General features: G+C 47.6%; 4 protein-coding genes across 4 annotated transcripts; 1 reads left to right on the top strand and 3 right to left on the bottom strand.

Moving 5' to 3' along the window:
• Window positions 1–232: 232 nt before the first annotated feature.
• Window positions 233–3,863, bottom strand: s100z (S100 calcium binding protein Z). The gene is made up of 2 exons (XM_054756947.1): window positions 2,098–3,863; window positions 233–489 (listed from the first exon to the last, which is right to left on the bottom strand). The coding sequence occupies exons 1-2, from the start codon at window positions 2,236–2,238 to the stop codon at window positions 334–336; spliced, it is 297 nt and encodes a 98-aa protein (XP_054612922.1). The 5' UTR covers window positions 2,239–3,863; the 3' UTR covers window positions 233–333.
• A 2,429-nt stretch (window positions 3,864–6,292) lies between these two features.
• ch25hl2 (cholesterol 25-hydroxylase like 2) lies at window positions 6,293–7,927 on the top strand. The gene is made up of 2 exons (XM_054757781.1): window positions 6,293–6,405; window positions 7,032–7,927. The coding sequence occupies exons 1-2, from the start codon at window positions 6,293–6,295 to the stop codon at window positions 7,870–7,872; spliced, it is 954 nt and encodes a 317-aa protein (XP_054613756.1). The 3' UTR covers window positions 7,873–7,927.
• Window positions 7,928–14,324: 6,397 nt separating this feature from the next.
• f2rl1.2 (coagulation factor II (thrombin) receptor-like 1, tandem duplicate 2) lies at window positions 14,325–18,430 on the bottom strand. Its single transcript, XM_054757253.1, has 2 exons — window positions 18,272–18,430; window positions 14,325–17,216 (listed from the first exon to the last, which is right to left on the bottom strand). Exons 1-2 carry the CDS (start codon window positions 18,336–18,338, stop codon window positions 16,126–16,128), a joined length of 1,158 nt encoding a protein of 385 aa, XP_054613228.1. The 5' UTR covers window positions 18,339–18,430; the 3' UTR covers window positions 14,325–16,125.
• Window positions 18,431–19,151: 721 nt separating this feature from the next.
• LOC129170087 (proteinase-activated receptor 2-like) lies at window positions 19,152–21,357 on the bottom strand. Its single transcript, XM_054757274.1, has 2 exons — window positions 21,197–21,357; window positions 19,152–20,546 (listed from the first exon to the last, which is right to left on the bottom strand). Exons 1-2 carry the CDS (start codon window positions 21,267–21,269, stop codon window positions 19,483–19,485), a joined length of 1,137 nt encoding a protein of 378 aa, XP_054613249.1. The 5' UTR covers window positions 21,270–21,357; the 3' UTR covers window positions 19,152–19,482.
• Between the last annotated feature and the right edge of the window lie 183 nt (window positions 21,358–21,540).

The following is a 21,540-nucleotide window of genomic DNA, read 5'->3' as shown; positions in this document are numbered from 1 at the left end:
GCCTGGCGTCGCTGTCACAAAACAGTAGCTCACAACGGAAATACGTTTTTCCAGGATTCCACGCTTGCAACTTGACAGGGGACGACTGTTCCTCCTCTTGGACTCCACCCTGACAATGCAAGCTCTCAGGGGACAACCAATGTTTCCCACAAACATCCCATCACATGACGACACCTTGAGGACCGCCCATTTGTTGGACAAGAAAAAAGACAAAAAGACTCGATGACAGGAAACCGCATCAAATTTATTGACAAGGATGCTGAACTGACTTTTGGGACACGAGCTTTCTAGCGCTAACAGCATGTGTTCACAAATTCATTTCCAGCTGAACGTCTACTTGCTTTTCTTCTTCTGCTCCTGAAAGAAGTCGTTGCAGGCCACGGTGAGTGCCGCCACCAGCACCACAAACTCGTTGAAGTCCACCTCGTTGTCTTTGTTGGAGTCCAGATCGTTCATTATCTTCTCCACGAGCAGCGGGTCCTTCTGGGACTGGAAGACAACGCAGGTTAAAGCATCGCCAACGGAAACACAAAAACAATGGAGAAGCGTTGTTGGAGAATCTGCCTCATTCTGCCTTCCGCTCATTTCCCCACAGAGCACATGCATGCGCTGTTAAAAATGAGTAGCAGCTCTCAACTTGACTTTTGCTCCTTGCTTGTGTTACTTCCCGCTCAAAAGCATTCAGAAAAACACAAACAGAAAAGGGAAATGTATCTCAGCTTTTCTATTTTACACTTTTCAATGTTACATTTAGAATATTTGTAAAAACACTGAAAATGCCAACTATGTATCATCCAAACTGTGTATCATGTTGTTGCTTGCATGTATTTCCACAACAAGGTCAAAGGAGGCTTTCTTGGAGAACGTGGGATTCTATTTCGCGTTGCCTTTGACGTGACAGCCATCATCTTATTGTCACTGATGATGTTTGAGGTGCAATAAAGGTCGTGACAGGCAGGCGCTCAGGACCAAAAGCGCTGCCGTTTCTCCCCTCTGAGATTTTTCTGATGTTCATTTTCACTTCCTTTTCTTTGGACAACGCTGAACTTCAGGGAAAGTTAAGGTGGAATGGACGTAATGAGCAGTGTGATGCTCTCTTCTTTGTGACGCTGAGGTCAGACATGTCAGCCTCCAGCTGACTCGCACTACGGTGTTTGTTCAACTTTATTCCAGTCGTGAAAATAGAATCACAAAAGCACATTTAGGCCCTGGTCCAGATTAGACTTGGTGCTGTTCAAAAAACGTGTCAGAACTGGACTGGAATCATCTACGGACCTCAGAGGGCCATAAAAACACAGTTTGGGATTTGTGAAGCCTTTATGCTATTTGTGAAAATCCAATAAAGGCACGTGTCTGCCTCTAATCCATATTAGACCTGGTCCACTTCCAAAACCACGACACCTAGACCTCTCAAGTCTGGAGGGGATTCATCTAGAGCCCCCAGGGGTTCATGAAGCCACACTTTGGGATTTGTGAAACTTTGATTCTATTTGTTAAAATGCAATAAACGTTTCAGCCTGAGACCTGGTCCACTCCTCTCAAACCTCCAAGTGCTCCTCCTGCCTGTCGTAACGTCCCCTGAGCTCACTTGTGAACAAACATTCACTTTCCGAGGACGACTGACAAGAACACTAAATGCTCCGTGACTAGTGTAAAAAAAACCCACGGAGTGAAAAACGAAAAACCTTATCAGCCACCTGACGAGCCAGCACCGCGGCGTTTGAAAAGAGAGACCTCCCAGAGATCTCCAGAGACCTCCTGAGACCTCCCAGAGACCTCCTGAGACCTCCCAGAGACCTCCAGAGATCTCCCGGAGACCTCCCAGAGATCTCCAGAGACCTCCCAGAGACCTCCAGAAACCTCCTGAGACCTCCAGAGACCTCATGAGACCTCCCGGAGACCTCCCAGAGACCTCCAGAGACCCACTACATCTTCAACAAAACACCACTGGTGGTGATGCTCAGTTCTCAGAAGCTTCATAGGAAAAGATGAGCAGATCCACAGAAGGAGAGGCAGGCAGGCGCAAACACCAAACCAGCTGCCAAACCAACAACATGACCACAGAGAAGACAGCGTGAGGTGAAAGTCGGCCTTTACCGTCAGGAAGTCGGTGAGCTCGCTGTGCAGCAGCTGCTTGAGCTCGCCCTTGTTCAGCTTGTACTTGTCCCCGTCGTGGCCCGAGTAGTTGTAGAAGACCGCTATCAGCGCGTCCATGGCGCCCTCCAGCTGGCTCGGCATCCTGCCGGGCCACCAGATCACAACGGCGAAGGCGAAAGAAGAGCGAAAAACCGGTTGCAAGAGCACGAGGAGGAAGGTCCTACCTGTGAGGAGAGGTGGTCAGGTGTGATGGCGCAAGGCAGCTTGTTTGTCAGGAAGTGAGCGCCGGGCTAATTAATCCCCCAGGAAAGGCGCCAATGGAAACCGCCTTCCTTTCCAGGCTCAATGAAAAACAAAACATGTGCTGATGTGACCCTGCCACCCCCGGGGGGGCTCATCAAGGTCTCCAGCCCGCACGCCTTCAAGCACATGTCGCATTTTGCCGCCCGCGTGTCTCGTTTGAATCCTTCCGGCGTTTCCACGCGCCCCGCGAGACTGCACGCCGCCGCTCTCGATGGTGGCGAGCACGGACGCGGGTGGTGTGAATTCACGCCGCCAACGTGTCATCCTCGGGTTGCGGGAATGCGGAGACACCAACATTGTGGCGATGCTGAGAAACGAGCGCCAACACGGTGGCGTGAATGCTGAGGGACACGCAAGGATGCTTTCATGCTCAGGCTGTGGTGACGTCAGCAACGGTCAACGTGCAACAGAAGTTACGCTGTGAATTAATGATGGCCAGGAAACGTGAAGAAGGGCTTCTTCCTCCTCCTTCAACTCGCCAAGCAAACAAACCAAAACCACGCTTAGGAATGCTGTGCAACAACAGGATGTGCACGTTGATGACAGCAAGGAGACTAAAGGGCGAAGGAGGTCAACGTGCAGGGACTTGTTCCTGTTTGCCTGCCAGCGTGTCACAATCCTCCCAGGTTTTTTGTCAGCTTTATTTTTTAGCAAAGGCCCCGCTTTCCCGCTTTCATCCTTTCATCATTTTCGGTCCACGCAGGAACACCCCCCCCTCCCGCGTAGGACGTTCAGGTGCGCCTGCAAGCCTTCTTCCACTCAACAAGTTTCCATTTATGAGCAAGCAGATGAACTGAAAGTCTCTTGAGAGTAGCATCAATACATCACACAGTAGCCAACCCCCGCGGTCCCAGCTACCCCCCCGCGTCTCACTCTGGCCACAATTCTTTTCATTTCCTCTCCTCTGTGTAGCATCGTCGGCGTAACACTGATCTCAGATGTGTTTCAGCTCGTGTGCGATCACATCCGCGAGCCGTGGAGGACCTCTCGTGCTTCCTCCAGATGCCTCGGAAGGAGTGGGGGGGTTCCAGTGTTGATCGGCTGCAGTTTTGATGTGGGACTTCTTGCTCTCCCAGGCCTCGTGTGAGACGTCAGCAAGTGACAGCTTGCAGGGACACTGTGTGCAGATCCACTGCCCTCTGGCGGCCGCCGGAGGGAGTAACGTTTTTTGTTCCTTGAGCCTCAGGATGTTTAAAGACGTTACAATCCGCGTTACAAAGAGAGAAAGCATCTGACACTAAACCACATTCAATCCAGATCTTCACCAAAATGTTGCCTTTGAAAGGCTTTTGATTAGCTGATGAACAGCCAATTTCACTTGTCCCAGCCAGTTTCACTTTTTTTTTTTTTTTTTTTTTCTTTTCCTTGACGGGGAAGGACGTGTATGGCAGGAGCTCTGTTGATGATACTGGAAATTTTAACTATTTTGGTGCTTCCTGACTACACTTCATGAGCACAGGATCAGTGCTGATGGCTGAATCCCCCATCTGAATTCCTTTAACTTGGAAAGTCGAGAGATACAGATACAAGCATTGATACCTGCTAGCAAGTCTAGCTAATTAGCGAACTGCTAAGTTCAAAGAGGTTGCTTAGCAACAATGTCAAACACAAAGGAAAATGATACTGGCTCTGAACTCGAAGAGGAAAATGATTCAGGCTCTGACGGGGACATAAAAACAGACGTCCTTTTTGCAGGATACCTGGAGTTTATGAAGGCTGCCAAGGAGTTCCTTGAGGGTAGAGAGATCACTCTACCACAAATAATGCAAGCTATTGAGAAACTGCATTCAATGGCAGAGAAACATTCAGCTTCAAATGCAGTGATAAGGAATGGTATCACAAACATTATGGCAGAAAATAGAGTACAGAGTAAGTCAATCGCAAACATTATGGAAGAAAATAGAGCACAGAACAAGTCTATCAAAAAACTAAGAAAAGAGGTCATGAAGTTGCAAGATGAAACTGCAGACCTGAGCGCTGCTCTTAAGGAGGTTAAATACCCTATGGAAGATATCAAGGCTCTGCAGGACGACATTAAAGAACTGTTGAATGACAATGCTGCCTTGCGCTCTGCTCTTCAGGAAGTGATAAACCGTAAAGAAAATACAGCATTTTGCAAGGATGTTAGGGTTCTGCAGGATGATATCAGGGCATTATTGGAAGATAACGCTGCCTTGTGCACTGCTCTCAAGGAGGCTATAAACCATATGGAAGCCACCTCATGTACTGATCTTAAGGACGCTAAAGACCCCAGGGAAGAAAATAGAGCACTATGCAATGATATCAACATTCTACAGGATGATATCAAGGCACTATTGAAGGACAATGCTGACTTTCGCACCACCCTTGAGGAAGAGAAAGAAGCAAAAGAGAATATCAAGGAGCAAATTAAAAACTTCATTGACGAGGTGGATCAGATGGCACGAATGAATGATGTGGTCCTCACAGGGCTCCAAATCACACCCAAGTCAAGAGATGTTCATTTAATAAAGCAGCAGATTGCTAACTTCCTACACTTGAAGTAAACAGTAAACAGTATTGACACGTGCGTCCCACTCCATGGCAGGAACAACACCACACCTGTCATCATTAAGTTCACCAACAGGGAATCCAAAACAGCACTGCTGAAACAGGGAAAGAAGCTAAGAGGCACCAACGTCTACATGAATGAGCATCTCACAAAACGCAATTCCGACATCGCCAGGAAAGCACGAGACCTGAGGAAGCAAGGAAAGATTCAAAACACTTGGAGCACTAACGGGAAAATCTACATCAAACTAAACGGAAGTCCAGGAGTCGCAAGAGTGCTTGTTGTCCAAGATATCAGTGATCTGGATGCATATTAAAGATCATATTACTATGACAATAAGGATGATGGAGGAAACAGCCTACAAGACAGACCAATACAACGAGAAGGACTACATTCCACAGCAATAACCTCGACACAATTAATAAAAGGAACTCTTGTATACAAACCCAGCGTCACTAGCAGTGCAACACTAAAGACGATGTGGATATCAACAGGAGAGGAAGGACAGGATAAATAGAAAGGGAAAAGGAAAGGAGAAGGAGGAAAAAATGGAGAAAGGGAAAAAAAAAACAAAAAACTTTTTTTTAAATCATTTGTGTACCTGTATACTGTATATGTAAAAATGTGCGTACTTGTGTAGGTGCAGATGTAGGTGTATATATATGTATGCACGTGTTTGTATGTACACACATGTATTAGCAATTGATGTGCTACGAAGAGGGGGTAGGATTAAATAAGCTCTGCTTCTTCCTACTCCTTTTCGGACATATGCGTGTTCGAAATAATTTCAACCAACCAACCAACCAACCAACCAACCACTTTCACGCTTCTGTGCAATAAACTGCCCTTTTGTCCCACTTCCATGTTTTTGACAACTGTTTTTGACTTTAAAAAAAGACTTTTTTCTTTAATATTTTAACTTCATGCTCCTAAAATGACATTTTTCCTCCCACTATGACTTTATTCTTGTGAAATGATGGTTTTTTTAATCCTTGCTAGATTACAACTCTTCTTAGTATTTGGACTTTTGATTGATTTTCCCACTTTTGCTGCTGTAGTTGTTTTTTTGTTTGAAGTTTTCTGGTTAAATTTTTAATTTTTAATATATTTTTCAACCCATAAAAAAAAAAAAAATCACAGCCGCGGGCCACACTTTGGACACCCCTGCAATCAAAGCTAGTTTATTCTGCTGAAGCTCTGCTTGCAACCTCCTTAAGATCCAACAGTGCAAAAAGTAAATTCTGCCACCCGTGAAGACAATAAAACTTGAAGATGCTTAGCATGCACACACTGGTAGTGGTAGTCTACATCTGTAGACACAGCTGCCCTGGTGTACAGTGGTGGAAACGTGGCTGCCAATCCATGCCTGCGACCTCACACCAGTGTGGGCAGCACGGGCGAAGTGCCTTGGCCAGTGCCTGGGTGGAGGATCCAAGCGCCAAGTTTCCGGTTTCTGCTCCACCTCCTGAGCTCCCGTACTTCACATGACCTCCTGCATGTATTCATTTTCTCACTAAAAGCAAGACACATTTAAGGCGGTCAAGTTAGCTTTGCTCATTTAGCGCCACCATGTCCTGTGGGACATTGTTGACATGCGCCTGCGGCGACGGCGGAGGCGGCTCGGCTTCCGTTAGTCCAGCGAGGACAAAATGTTTGAGCGAAAGAAAAGTCAAGCCAAGAGGAAGAGCTATTGAAGTTTGACAGCGTCAGTGTGATTAATTAGCCCCCACGCGGCGCCTGCAGCATGAACTACTTATTTTTCTAAATGTCTTTGAAAGCCTTCAAATGAGATGAAATGCAACAACGTGCACGTGAAGGTTAGTTTCCTGGCTTCAGGCGCTCCCTGTGGGCCCGTCTCCCGAGTGCTGGCTGCCATCCTTGTGCCCATGAAAAAGGGGTCTTTACACAGGGCCCTCTTTTTTTCCAGCGTGGAGGGTGGGTGGCGTGAGGGGGCTAGCTTGGAGGTGGGGCTTGAACGTACATAAAAGCTTAAAACAGTTCGGCTGTCCAATTTGGCACAACATACGCACGCACCGTCGCTTTATGATTGGAGCTTTCCTTTTTTTTCCCCCTCAAAGAATTCTCCTTTTTTTCCCCCCAGGATGAACGTGACAGAGGGCCCCCCTAGGAGCTTGGTCCTGCAGCCGGCCTGGGATTACCTCCGCCAGAACCACCACGACCTCCTGAGGAGCCCGCTGTTCCCCGTGGTGCTCTCTGTCTCCACCTACTTCTTCCTGGTGGGCATCTACACCTCACTGGACCTGCTGGCGCCCACTTGGCCCCGCATCAACCGCTACAGGCTGCACCCGGACAGACCCGTCACCCGGCCCAACATCTGGACCACCCTGGTGGTCACCGTCTACAATCACCTGCTCTACATCTTCCCCGCTGCTGTGGGACAGTGGCTGTGGAGGCCGCCCACGCCGCTTCCCCGCCACGCCCCCACCCTCTGGGAGTTCTTCCTGGGCATCCTGGGCTGCATGGTGGTCTTCGACTTCCAGTATTACCTGTGGCACCTGCTGCACCACCGCGTTCCTTGGCTGTACCGCACCTTCCACGCCGTGCACCACCAATACCACCAGCCCTTCAGCCTGGTCACCCAGTACTTGTCCGGCTGGGAGCTCTTCAGCGTGGGCTTCTGGGCCACGGTGGACCCAGTGCTGCTGCGGTGCCACTGCCTCACCACGTGGGGCTTCATGGTCTTCAACGTCTACGTGTCCACCGAGGACCACTGCGGCTACGACTTCCCGTGGTCCATGCACAACCTGGTGCCCTTTGGCCTCTGGGGGGGCGCCCCCAAGCACGACGCCCATCACCAGCGCCCCGCCACCAACTTTGCCCCCTTCTTCTCCCACTGGGACCGGCTGGGGGGCACACACACAGTGCTGGCTCCCTTGGGACACAACGAGCAGGACCAGGAGAACGCGAGCAAGGAGATTTGAAGAACTTTGCCCTGTTCTTTTATTCTGAAATGTCAAACAATAAGGAAGTAATGGTTTAAGGGCTGTTATTTGCTTTGGATCGTTTTGCAGTTTTCAATAACGTGTCGGAGCTCTCAGGTCTTCATTTCCACAAACAGAGAAAAATAAACGCACTTACTTGACAGCTGTGTCAGTTCACTGAATGACTCTCAGGGGGTGTTGCCGGGTTCTGTGATCTCAGCCACGCTCGCTCGCACGTTCTCCTTCCTCGTCGCCTCCCTCCCTGCCGATGAATGGCGGCCTTTTAGCAGCGCCCCGGCTGCCACACGTGGCCTGCAATACTAATCTGTCGGAGGACGAACAGACTCCCGTTACAAAAACAGCAACAAAAAAGATATTGGCTAAAGCGCTGGCGTCTAAATGTGCTACGTATGGCGTCGGCATTCTCACACCTGCAGCGTTTGTTTCGAGGTCCAGGGTGTACCCTGCCTGTCGCCCCAAGTCAGCTGGGATAGGCTCCAGCATGCCCCGCGACCCTAATGAGGAGAAGCAGCATAGAAAATGGATGGATGGATGATTTGGTGGTTTTGCCTTTGATTTGTTCCCGGAATAACGACGTCATACCAATAAACCCAACGACATGAAAAGTAGCTCCAGGAATCGATCATTTCAAAAAAGGCTCCAATTAGGCAAGATTACCCGTACTGTGCGACTAACAAATCAATCACCGGCCTGTCGTAACTTCCCTGAGCTCACTTGTGAGCGAACGTTCACTTTCAGAGGAAGGACGTTGTGCCAAATGCTCCGCGATGAGAGGAAAAAAAAAACAACAAAAAAACCTCATGAGCCACCCGAAACGCCAGTGCTGCAGTGTTTGAAAAGTGCAAAAGGGTTGCCAGAGAGCTCTCTGGCTGCTCGGAGCATGTGCCCGAATACAGTGCACCTTGCTGGGCTACAGCGGGTGGCTCCTCCCCCTCTATCCTGGTTCTCCTGGTAGTAGCAATGTGCTAGTCGTAGCGCCATCATACTTCACCAGGTCCACTTGCAGGTCACATCCTGGTTTCTTCCAGTCCTTCTTACCTCCACGTGTGCACAAACAACACATGTACACTTTAAAAGGCTATTGGTACCACATCGGCCTTGAGAATGTATTTATTTATCTCTCCTCTCTTGCCTTGTTTGTGTTGTGCTTGTACATGACTGAGTTCATCTTTTGCAGAGCTGCTGGAGATGTGCGTTTCTCTTGGAGGTAAATAAAGGATCTACGCTACCAGCCAAACGTCTTTATTTTCATGGCCATTTACACACATGCACTAATGTACTGTGAAATAAGTCTAAATGTGTCCGTCGTGTCTCATTATTGGGTGTGTTGAGATCGTGCCACAAAGCCTTGATGTCTTCGAGGCAGTCACCTGAAATGGTTTTCACTTCACAGGTGTTCCTCGCCAGGGTTACTTAGTGGAATTTCATGGGCTTGGGACCGTGGGCGTGCATCGTGCGTGTCCAAACCTTTGGCTTGGGTGGTGACCCTCGCTAGAACAAAGGTGTCCAAACTTTTTCGTCCGAGGGCCACATACTGAAAATCAAAAGCAGCGGGGGGCCACTTTGATGTTTGATGTATTTTTTACTCTTGTAAAAAGGGTCTGTGTAGGCTCTCAGTCGTACAGGAGTTGTCCATCGAGGGAAAGGCTTCTTGAGACGTCATCTGTACTTCTGTGAAGAAGGTGTCGGTCATTTCGCTCCTCATCTGAAGAGCTTCGTCAGCGAACTAACAAGTGCTGGTAGCCTAGGCCTTAAATACAGTAAGAGTGGGCGGAATTGGTGTGCCAACACCCTCCTCCTATTGGTTCCTTACACTAAGCCTGGGAGGAGTTGTGGTCTAATCCTCTCCTGCCATTAGCACCTTCGATCAAAGGGAAGTGTAGATCCCTGTAGTTGGGTATGAACGACTCTGATACTGGCTCGTTAGCATCTATTGTTCTGGCTCGACCCTGGCTCCACCTCATTTGCAAGACTAAGAGCTGTGGGTTTTGGTCTCAGTAACCTGCTGAACACAGGGTCCAAATTAAACCTCAAACCACCATTCCGATTCAATGATGGGTTCTGTTGTTTGACAAAAATAGCTTCCTTTACTCCTCTTTCAAACCATCTGTTTTCTTTGGCCAAATCTTTACCTCGCTGTCCTCAAAAGAGTGATTGGTTGCTTTAAAGTGTAGATGTACTGCTGATTGAGGACCACTAGAATTGTCCCTGCGATGTTGATAAAGCCTTTTTTGGAGCATTTGCTTAGTTTCTCCAATGTAGTGCTCTTTGCATTCCTCATCTTTACAGTGGATGGAATAGACCACATTGCTCTGTTTTTGGTTTGGAGCCTTGTCTTTAGGATGCACTCATTTTTGTCTCAGGGTATTTACTGGTTTGAAATAGGTAGGAATTTTGTGTAGCCATAAGATCCTCTGGAGTTTTTCGGAGACCCCCGCTACATAAGGGACTACCACTCCTCTCCTTTTTGCTTCTGTGGGCTTTTGGGTTTCTTTCCCTACTCTCTTCTTTTGACATTTGTTAAAAGCCCACCGCGGGTACCCACAGGTTGAGAGCGCTCTCTGGACATTTTGTGTCTTCTTTTTCCTTCCCTCAGCACTAGTTGGTATTTGTTCCGCTCTATGTTGGAGGGTCCTAACAACCCCTAGTTTATGTTGTAGGATGGTTTGATTGAAAAAGCAGGTATTGGTCAGTGTGTGTGGCCTTTCTAAAGACCTCTGGAAGTAGCTGTCTGTCCTCTCCTATAATTACCTTGCAGTCTAAGAAGGCTAGTTGGTTCTCTTTAGCGTCCTCGCGAGTAAATTTGATATTGGTGTCCACCGCATTGATATGATCTGTGAAAGACTGAAGACTTTGGACACCCCTGAACAGAACGTAATCGTTATCGGTATCCGGAAATGAGACTGAAGCGCAGCAGCTGGATTGTCATGGCTGCCGCCATCAACAATAAATATCATTTTGGCGAATTTCCTGCTGGTGTTGAAAAATGGAAGAATGTAGAACATAATTACAAACACATTTAAGCAAAGTTGATGAATCCTGTCACCCCAGCAGATGGGGGGAGGAGCTGCTGCTCCTTCACATGGAGAGGAGCCAGTTGGGGTGGCTCGGGCATCTCGTCCGGATGCCCCCCTGGTGAGGCCCCGCGGCAGACCTCGGACACGCTGGAGGGATTATGTCCCACAGTGGCCGGGGAAAGCCTTGGTGCCCTCCTGGTGGAGCTGGAGGAGGTGGCCGGGGACCAGGAAGTCCACTTCCCTACTGAGACTGCTGCCCAGATAAGCAGAGGAAAATGGATGGATGATTCATGGCAGGGCGCGTTGAAAAAAAATCCATAAATGACGACGATGTGTTGATTCTTCTATGCTGTGATTTGAAATACTTTTTCAAATTTACCAGCCACGTTAGGCGGATTTGTGTCGGATCGGTATCGCCGATACCAGCCTAAATGTTACCCAGAACCTGATCGGAAATGAAGACAGGAGTCCTAACTTAGCCCCGCCCTGTCGCTCTCTACCGTGGACAGAAAGGGCTGGAACCGGTTTGTCGTGTTTTGTGGTTTACGAGTGACTCTGCTGTTGCAACGGGGTCATGTTTATTTTAGTGGTGTTGCATTTGTGCGCCTCGGGCAAATCGACATCCGCGTTGTCACAGCAATCCACACGTCTCAGGGCCGTCGACGTTCTTTCTTCACAAACTTTACCTTCACTGCCAGCAGAAATAGGAAGCAGGAGAGCGCAAGCTTGTAGCAGAGGAACTCCTGCACGTGTCAAACATGCAACAGTGGTGACTGGCGCCCCAGCACGCACGTGAAGCCTGCGGTTAAACGACTGTTTGCATTGATGAGAAGCGCAGTGCATATAGCGCCTGTTGCAACACACACACACAGCAACATGAAAGGTACATACTGTATACAGAAGTCACCACACATCCCCTTTTCTTTAAACGCACCATGCGCTAGTCGGAAACCTTGTTTTGAAGGTAAATACAAAATAAGGGTTTGGGCGAGCAGCTTTCATGCGTTTAACAACAAACCCGCACACAAAGCTGCATGTAAAAGCGTGTGTCTGCATGCCTCCCGGCCAAATTGAAATACTAACGGAGATCAACTAGCATGACAAAAATGGTACGTTTGTAGTCCACATCACGTGTCTGTCAGGTGCTGTGAGGAGTTTTGCGTGATTTTAGTTGGTTTACTCCAAAGTGATTTTAGGTGGTTTACTCCAAAGTGCAGCGCGCGGGGGTGGGGGGTGGGGGTGAGGGCGCATTTGCGGCCCGCAGCTGTTTTTTTGTGTGCCTGCAGTGCGTTCTAAATAAAATACATGGAAAAATAAACAACAAAAAAATAGAAGAATCTGCAGTGATTCAACAAGAACAAAGTCTTAAAGTTGTCATGTAAACAAGAAAAAGTTGTCACTTTACGATGTAATATTCTGAAGAACACTCGTGTCATTTTAGCAGCATAAAGTTGAAATATTAAACAAAAAAAGTCTATTTTAAGTTGTAATATGAGAAACTAAACAAAATAAAACAAATAGGGATGTCCCGATCCACATTGTTTGGCTTTCAATCCTCCTATCTGATATTTTTTATAGTCTTGCTGATCTGATCTTGAACCCTTTTTTTAAAAAAAATAATCATCTTTTGTTACTTGTGTTGTTCTGTGATAGGGTTCTAAAAACAGCTCATCAAAGCATGAACAATAATGCTGAATGTACGTTGTTATTCCACAGCATGACCACATCGCTTGGCTTTGGAACAAACCCCCGTGAGTCAGGTCCCTGATTCAATAAAAGATACAATTTTTAAAAAATGGGCGTGCAAAATACTTGTAGGCTAGGACTAACCATTTAAAATGGTTACAAATCCATTTCTGGTGTGATTTAGAGAATACAGTCGTGGAAAAAATGATGAGAGCAGCCTTGTTTCTTCAGTTCATGGATCCTTTTGAAGGCACGTTTGGACAAATAGAACCATAATAACCAATAGAGCTGAGAGTGGAACTGATATCTAGAAACTTCCATGCTTTTCTTTGTCTTCCATGAGTAGCTATAGCATTGTACTGCCAAAAGATTGAGCTCTTATGAGCTATTTTTGTTGTCATTGTTATATTTGTCCGAACAAAAGGTACCTTCAGTTGCGTCAGGTGTTCAAACAAACAAGAAACTGAAGAAAGAAGGCTGCCTCATCATTTTTTCCCAAGTCTGTACGGAAGATGATCATAAAAACAAGTGTTAATGAGTAACTGATCTAAGTTTACATGCAAGTGAGCACTCACGCTGTCTTGCATAACTTTAGTTTCATCTGCACTGTTGTGCTTTCAAAAACCCCCACCAGCACTCTTACGACAGTCCAAGGTTTGTCAGCATCACTTTTGCCCAACGTGCTACTTTTTGCTTTGTCTCTCATAATACTACGACTCATATTTCCCTTTATTGAAATGTTTTTTTTCCTCAGAATATTATGAATTTATTCTCAAAGTGACAGCTTTTGCCTCATGATAGGATGACTTGATTCTGCTAACGTAACCTCATTTTCCAAAATGTGATACTTCGTTCTTTGGGGGGTTTGTCTCTCGTGATATGACGAGCGTAGAAAACAACATGCGGACTGGCCGCCATGCAATGGCTGAGGTGAGCATACCATCGCTGAGATCAAGTGAAAGAAAGTGTTTTTTTTCCCTCTCATTCCCTGTGGAAGTGGTAATAGGCTATATTCAACATTTGTATTTTTTTTGGAAAAACCCGTGGTCCCATGATGTGGAAAACAGTCCCGATGTGCTGAACGTGTTCATCTTGATCTTGGAATTGTTTGAGAAATGCGGAACTTGGTATCAATCTTCCCTTCATTTTTCAATGGGAATGTTGGAGCGCAAATGACTGAGGATTTGGGAAGAACAGAAGAACATGTGATGATACGATACAGTCGTCCTCGTTCATGGCGGGTCATTGGTTCCAGACTCGACCGCGAAGAGTGAGCTTCCGCAAAGTAGGATTCAAAATGGAATATTTTCAAAAATGTCTTTTTACAAAATGTTTTAACCTGATTAGATACCTGTAAACTTGAACCTCATACACTCGTACTGTATCAGCCAATATCGCAGACACTGAGCAATAATAAGACTAACAAGCCACCAAGCGGCACCGGGAAAGGTCCTTGTTGCTGTGGTATCGCAAACATGCTAGCTGCAATGTTTGCTTTGGTTTGCGTGGCTAACGTTTAACACAAAAAAGAAAAAGAGGACTCGGCAACAAAAAGGCAACACGACACTCAGCGGCAATCATTCACCTCTTCAAAGCAGCCGGGGGGGCGGGGGATGGTTCTGTGGGCGGGGTCTTCTGTGTGCCTTATCTCCAAGTAGACCGGGGGGTGTCCAAGCTTGTTCCAGTGAGGGCTGCATGCGGAAAAATAGAAGAATGCTAGGGGAGGGGCTGACGACAAACAAATGTGGCATTACCCATTTACCCACGCTCATAAACCCACGGTAATGAGACCGTAGGGTGTCATTACCATAAACACACGGTAATGAGACTGTACACGGTAATGAGACCGTAGGGTGTCATTACCATAAACACACGGTAATGAGACTGTACACGGTAATGAGACCGTAGGGTGTCATTACCATAAACACACGGTAATGAGACTGCCAGAGAAGAAGAAGATGTAGCAGAAGGGATTAGCCACTCTAGACTTGTCTAAAACTGAGGGCCACATACTGAAAAACCCAAAGATTGAGGGGCCACACTTCTTATATTTAGGAAACAGAAAGCAAAAGAGAACAGGCTGCCCCTCAGCTTTGTGTCATCGGTGCCCATGCGTATTCATGTGGAACTTTTCTCCTTAATTGACACTTTTTCGCTGCCGTTTTTCAATTTTTTTTTTTTTAAAAAGTAAATATTTCAACCTGCTCGTGTACATGTTATGTTTTCATATGACTCCTAATATTTGGACTTTGTGTAATAATATAATTTTCTCACAACCTAATTTCCCCCAACTTGCAACTACAGTATATTTGATTTTTTTTTTTTTTTTAGATTTCAACTTTATTTGGTCTTTATTCTTAAATGCTTGCAAATGTTTATTTGTAAATTATTCATTACAAATTAAATTAAATTCAAAGTTCATGTTTGTAAAAATTACTGTTTTTTTTAAATGTTTTTTTGGTTTAACTGTATTTTTAAGAAGGCGACAAAGAAAAAACAGTGGTGGGGACTTTGGACACCCCCGCATCTAAAAGCACTCACAGGCGGCTCAGTCTTACTTGTGACACAAACAGAAGCAACGTGAAGTATTTCTAAACATGTTGGTTTTGCTTTTCATGGTTTTTGCTCACTAAAAAGGTGGCATTCAATTATTAAAATTAGGGAATGACGCAATCCACCCCTGCCGCAAGTAGATTGCAGTCCTGTGGGCATTGAAGATGCTATAACGCTAGCTGGCTGAACAAAGCATCTTGGCTTTGTGTTACAGGCCACGGAGCAAATTAGCGTAACACCTTACAAAATACCTAAAGAAGGAATCCATTTATTTTTACAAATTGCTGAGGGCCAAAAGAAGATGAGCTGCGGTCCGTAAATGGGCTCCCAGGCCGCAACTTTGGACACTACTTCTTTAAAACGTGACTTTGAGAAGTCCCAGATGACACTGGGAAGCAGCATTCCGCGAATTCCTGTCATTTCCATGCGGGCCAGCCAGAAGCTCCGTGAGTCAAACCCAGTGAGTCACTCCAGCGAACACGAAAAGGGGTATCACAGAAACCTTTTAGCATTTATTTACCAAAACATACACACTAGAAACGTTCCATCTGCACACGAATGGAACACTAAAGCGGAAAATAAGGTTACAAGTTCCACTCTCTCCTCCTCCATGGTCACAACGCTGAAGTCCATCCCGGCCTGCACGGACTCCATGGGTGTGAATGATTGGTTGTCTGTACGTGCCTCCGGGTGCACCCCGCCTCTCACCCGAAGTCAGGTGGGATAGGCTCCAGCTACAGTGAGGATAAGCGGCATAGAAGATGGATGGATGGAAAAAAAGACGAGCCAAAAAGATTTCCACGTGTTCACACTAAAACCTCCACAAGTGTTCTCCAAAAGTCTAATCTGCATTTTTCAAAACACCCGTGTCCATTTGGCCTAAAATCTTTGCTTCCGTGACATTTGCGGGTATCCCGGTCGTAGCCAGACCGACCGGCGTGATCCTCGCACGAGCGCCGTCCACTTGCTCCGCCGGCTAGCAAGAGCTGCTCTGTGTGTTCCCCGACTCCGACACGTAGGACTTGCTCTTCCTGGAGTACTTCATGGAGCTGAAGGAGACCCTCATGCGCTCCACAGTCCGGCTGCTCCTACACAGCAGCGTGTTCTTCACGTGGTTGCGGAAGTCCTCAGACACAAAGTAGTAGATGAACGGGTCCAGCACGCTGTTGAGGCTGGCGAGGCACAGCGTGGTCACGTAGAAGCCGTAGCCGTTGTTCTCCACGCCGTCCTTCAGCAGCGAGTAGTGCACCACCAGCATGATGTTGCTCGGAATGAAGCACAGCAAGAAAGTGAACAGCACAGTGAGGATCAGAACCACCGCCCGTCTGCGGTTCTTAGCCGCCGTGCTGTCCTCCATGTTCCTGCCCAGGGCTCGCAGGAGCAGGATGTAGGCCACCACGATGACCACGCACGGTACCAGGAACACCACCAGGCCCATGCAGATGAAGTAAAAGTAAGGCAGCTGCACTGACGGGAAGGGGTCCAGCGGGGCCTCGATGATGTTGACGTCGTGGCAGGTGGTGATGGCGGGCTCTCGTAGCCGGGCCGTGTGCTGATAGAGGTAGAGCGGCGTGGTGCTGAGCCAGATGAAGACCCAGACGGCTACGCAGACTCCGATGGCCACCTTGTTGTTCTTCCTCTGCTGGGACAGCGGGTGGGTCACCACCCAGTAGCGCTGCACGCTGAGGCAGGCGATGAAGATGATGGAGCAGTACATGTTCCCATAGAAGAAGGCCACCATCACCTTGCACAGCGGCTCGCCGTAGATCCAGTTGTTACCATTGAAGTGGTAGGCGATCTTCAGTGGCGTCCAGATGACGAAGAGTAGGTCGGCCAGCGCCAGGTTGGCCATGTAGATGGACGACGGGTGCTTCTTCTTGGTGCGGAACAGGAACACCCATATTGCCATGGCGTTGGTGGGCAGGCCCACCACGAACACCACGATGTAGACCACTGGCAGGAAGACGGTGGTCAGCCCGCTTTGCAGGGTCTCCGCCACGACCCCCTTCACGACCACCAGGTCCGAGTTTTGGGGATCTTTAACCCCAATGAAGCCACGTCCTTTTCCTGGGCAGCAATAAAAAGCAAAGTGGGGAAGCATCAATACAGTTCTTCATCCACGTACGTGCATGCTGAACCTGTCATGAAGAAGGAACCATATTTGGTAACCTAAGCGGCTCACGTTCCCTCCACTCGCTTTACAATTCAAAGCAGTACCGCAGGGAAACTGCCAAAACCAAGCAGCAATGGAGGACAAAGTGTCTCCCTTGTATTTCCTTAATCAAAGAGTTGAAATCTTTACTGCCAAGGAGACTGAGGGCAGCAAAATGGAGGCGATGAGCATGTGTGTTGTGTTTTGGGTTTTTCCCCCTTTAGTTGTATAGCTTCAGAAGTACCAATTGTGCCAAGAAGTACCTCGTAGTACCTGCTTTCGCCAGTACAAAAGTAGGTAGTGCATAGTGTGGAGAGATCAGGCTAAGCTAACATGTATGTGGTGTTTGTTGTTGTTGTTACTTCTAGCTGGATGGCCTGAAAAGCTTTAGCCAATGGAAAAGCACAATTAGTGAATAGAGCTGAGTAGGTACTACGTGGTGTCAAGATTAAGGCACAGGCTAAGCTAACATTTATGTGGGTTTTTTGGGGGTGATTTCTTGCTGTATGGCCTCAAAAGTTTGAATTCTGGTGTAAAGTTAGTCATTAGTAGTGCACCTAGCAATTAGGGAGTAGAGCTGAGTAGGTCCCGTTTAGTAGTTTAATTTAGGCCGGTTCGCTTTAACAGAGAATCTACTTCTTAATAAATAACAAAAAAAAAACAGCTTGAAAAAAAAAACACATTTAAAGCTTTTCAAGTGATTAAAACTTAATTTTAAGTAGCTCATCTGCTTGTTTATACAGCAACGGAACTGTCAACACAGCGTGGTTGGCGGTCACTACTTTATTACTGACTTCACTTGAATGTTGGTTAAATTAGACCAGCCTCCAACCACAACATTTGCCAACAGGCCGGACTGAAGGAGAGGGATGCCGAGATTTGAGCGCCAAACTCGGTCACAAATGAACACCAACGCCGATGACAACACAGTCATTTCTTTTCCTCGGGAAGAGACAAAACCGGATCTTACCTGCGCCATCCGCGACCCAAAAGTGACACAAGACGACCAGAAGGGTCCAAATGCGGGCAGGGTCCATTCTTACTTGGCTCCGTCTAAGCTAGCTAGCTCGCTCTCTCCTGTCTGCGTCCGCGCCCTGAAACAACTTAAACATCCGCCAACGCGTCCTCCTCCTCCCTCACCGGTAAAAAAAAAAAAAGGCCACTCCCCGAGACTACCTACTTACCAACCTGGGCGTGGTGACGTCATCCGCAAGCCGCCGAGCCGGTCTTCGATTTGATGACGTCAGCGGTGATGCTCACGAAGGGGTTTAATCATTAAAAAATAAAATCATCAAAATGTTCACTTAAGGCCACAATATGACATATACACTTAGTTACGCGCCATTCCTACACAATTTTAGCCGTTTGTTGAGTTTATGTGCGCACTTTATCGACATGCTAATATTTTCTTGTTAGCTTATTTAAGTACGTGCTAAATACAAGTATTAGAAACAGTACACCACATACTGTTAAATACCCGTAGTGCAGAATAAAAAAGTGACTATTATATTTCTCAAGTCACAACTCTTGTATTTATCATCTACTTGCTAATATTTTTTGTTAGCTTATTTAGCTGCGTGCTAAATACAAGTATTAGAAAGAGTGCACCACTGCAAACTACAACCACAATAGCATACTGTTAAATTAACACCTATAGTGAAGAGTAATAAAGTGGAAATTATTATATTTGTCAACTCTTGTATTTGGATCTCATTAGCTTGTGCAGGTGTACCTAATCTTGTGGTGATTTAGCAAAACAATCAAAAGGAAATGAATGCATAAAATGCACGTGGCGACCATGTGTGGCCATTCACCCTAAAACACATGAAATTACATGAAAAGTACTTTAATAACATAAAAAATGTGGCTTTTTACATATGCTACCGTATGCAAATGAGAAATACGGTGACCTTCAAGGCTCAATAGTGGACGAATTCTCCAGGTTGATCAGTTAAGGGGTGCAAACACCCGATTCATTCCACGCCACTGGACACTTAAAACCACAAAAATTAAAAACAAAATAAAGAACACGTAAAAGGTCCATTGACAAAAGTTGCAGTACTGTGAAGTAAACTTTGCATACACACACACACACACACACACACACACACACACACACACACACACACACATTAAAAGCAGTAACTGCAGAGAGTGAACAACATGCTAACAGCGCTAATACTAACACTCCGTGCTCCCCGTGTTGCCCCCGGAATCGGACGTGTATGTGTTATGCTTCTTGGAGAACTTGAGTGCGCTGAAGGACACCCTCATGCGCTCCACGGTGCGCTCGCTGCGGCACAGGAAGGTGTTCTTGACGTGCTGGCGGAAGTCGTCGGAGATGTAGTAGTAGACGAAGGGGTCGATGCAGCTGTTGAGGCTGGCCAGGCACAGCGTGGTGATGTAGAAGCCGTACAGGTTGTTCTCGGCCTCATTCAGCAGCAGCACGTAGTGCACCAGCAGCATGACGTTGCTGGGCGTGAAACACACCAGGAACATCAGCAGAACGGTGACGATCAGCACCACCGCCTTGCGCCGCTGCTTGCCGACGGTCGGGTCCGCCATGCTGCTGCGGAGCGTCCGCAGCATGAGCACGTAGGAGACCACACACACCACGGCGGGTACCACGAAGCCCACGGTGCACATGGTCAGGAAGTAGCCTGCCGCCATCTTCTTCTGGCCCGGGCGAGTGGTGTCATGGCAGGTGACGATGTTGGGCTGGGCGATTTGCACCTGCTGGTCGTACAGGTAGAGCGGGACGGTGAGGAGCCACACCACCGCCCAGATACTCGTGCAGACGGCGCAGGCCATGCAGTTCTCCCGCCGCCGTTGGGCCAGCGGGTGGACCACGGCCCAGTAGCGCTGCACGCTGATGCAGGCGATGAACGCCATGGAGCAGTACATGTTCCCGTAGAAGAAGGCCACCAGAACCCTGCACAGGCCCTCGCCGTAGATCCAGTTGTTGCCATTGAAGTGGTACGCTATCTTCAGCGGGACCCAGATGACGAAGAGCAGGTCGGCCAGTGCCAGGTTGGCCATGTAGATGGACGACGGGTGCTTCTTCTTGGTGCGGAACAGGAACACCCAGATGGCCATGGCGTTGGCCGGCAGGCCCACCACGAACACCACAATGTAGACCACGGGAAGGAAGACGGTGGTCAGCCCGCTGCTCAGAGCAGACCGGACCTGGTTGCTCACCCAAAGACCCATGTTGGTCTCGGTGCCGGTCCAGCCTCGCAGAGATTCTGAGGGAGGTCATCAGCAGGTTGTCAAACAGAAATAACATTTTTATTTTTTTTTTTTAAAAAGGTACAATTTTAAGAAATATGGCGTAACATCACGCAGTTGAATGCATTTGCGCTTACACTTGTTGCTAGGCAGAGTTCACAGGGCTCAGTCGCAACTGCCCCATGCACCAATGAACACATTTGCGTCTATCAGCCACGCCAACCATAGGCGGCGTGAACAACAAACCTGGGGACGCGTTCCCTAAAAGTGGGATTTCTGACTTATTGACAAGGGAACGTCAACGACGCGGAAATCGATGTCATATCCCGACTGTGCGGAGATGCGGTCAAGTGACGTCACACGACAGTGGCAGCGGCCACTAAGACCACCAAATGACTTTATATATCGATTTATCGCTTCTGCTACTTGTGCAGACGTTCAGTACGCAAACACACAGCAGATACTACTTCTGGTCATGTGACAGCACTTTTACCACCACTGCACTGATTCCCGCGATGAAATGCTCCACACTTTCACATGAAACACTGTAATCAAACATTACGAACAGATACTCATGCTACTCTAACGTAACTTCAGACACAACTTGTCTTTTCATTTTAAGCGGCTGACGTCGTTCCGTCCACGAAGGTCAATAAAAGACACTCACCCGTGTCGTCGCACGAGCATGTGTGTAGACAACAAAGAAGGAGAAGAAGCAGACAAGCATTCCAAACCGCCATGGCTGAGTGCTAAGGTAGAGAAAAACAACCGCAGCGGCGACGACGACCGCGGGAGTGGCGCCTTGTGGCGGCTTCACCTCGACAGGTAGACCCGCGGCAGCTGGAAAGCTTGGGCGGATCGAGCCAAATAACGACAGTGCCGATACCAAGGGCAGTAGCCGTATAGGATTGATCCCAGCGTGATAAACCGATGGTCAGGACCGTGGTATCGACACATCACAGGAGTATCCATTCAGTATCCACTGCCCTCATAATGTATCGGTACCAATTA

The sequence above is a fragment of the Dunckerocampus dactyliophorus genome, chromosome 17, assembly GCF_027744805.1.
Source record: "Dunckerocampus dactyliophorus isolate RoL2022-P2 chromosome 17, RoL_Ddac_1.1, whole genome shotgun sequence".
Lineage (NCBI taxonomy): Eukaryota > Metazoa > Chordata > Actinopteri > Syngnathiformes > Syngnathidae > Dunckerocampus > Dunckerocampus dactyliophorus.
The sequence above is the reverse complement of the archived record's forward strand: the minus strand, read 5'-3'. Positions and strand labels throughout refer to the sequence as shown.

What these genes read in the sequence shown, in the direction of transcription:
- s100z (XM_054756947.1), bottom strand. Translation starts at nt 2,238, where the DNA reads ATGCCGAGCCAGCTGGAGGGCGCCATGGACGCGCTGATAGCGGTCTTC. An exon ending in AGCTCACCGACTTCCTGACG is followed by an intron (nt 490 to 2,097) that starts GTAAAGGCCGAC and finishes GTTGTCTTCCAG; the next exon opens with TCCCAGAAGGACCCGCTGCT.
- ch25hl2 (XM_054757781.1), top strand. Translation starts at nt 6,293, where the DNA reads ATGCCTGCGACCTCACACCAGTGTGGGCAGCACGGGCGAAGTGCCTTG. An exon ending in GCTCCACCTCCTGAGCTCCC is followed by an intron (nt 6,406 to 7,031) that starts GTACTTCACATG and finishes TTTTCCCCCCAG; the next exon opens with GATGAACGTGACAGAGGGCC.
- f2rl1.2 (XM_054757253.1), bottom strand. Translation starts at nt 18,338, where the DNA reads ATGGACCCTGCCCGCATTTGGACCCTTCTGGTCGTCTTGTGTCACTTT. An exon ending in TTGGGTCGCGGATGGCGCAG is followed by an intron (nt 17,217 to 18,271) that starts GTAAGATCCGGT and finishes ATTGCTGCCCAG; the next exon opens with GAAAAGGACGTGGCTTCATT.
- LOC129170087 (XM_054757274.1), bottom strand. Translation starts at nt 21,269, where the DNA reads ATGGCGGTTTGGAATGCTTGTCTGCTTCTTCTCCTTCTTTGTTGTCTA. An exon ending in ATGCTCGTGCGACGACACGG is followed by an intron (nt 20,547 to 21,196) that starts GTGAGTGTCTTT and finishes GACCTCCCTCAG; the next exon opens with AATCTCTGCGAGGCTGGACC.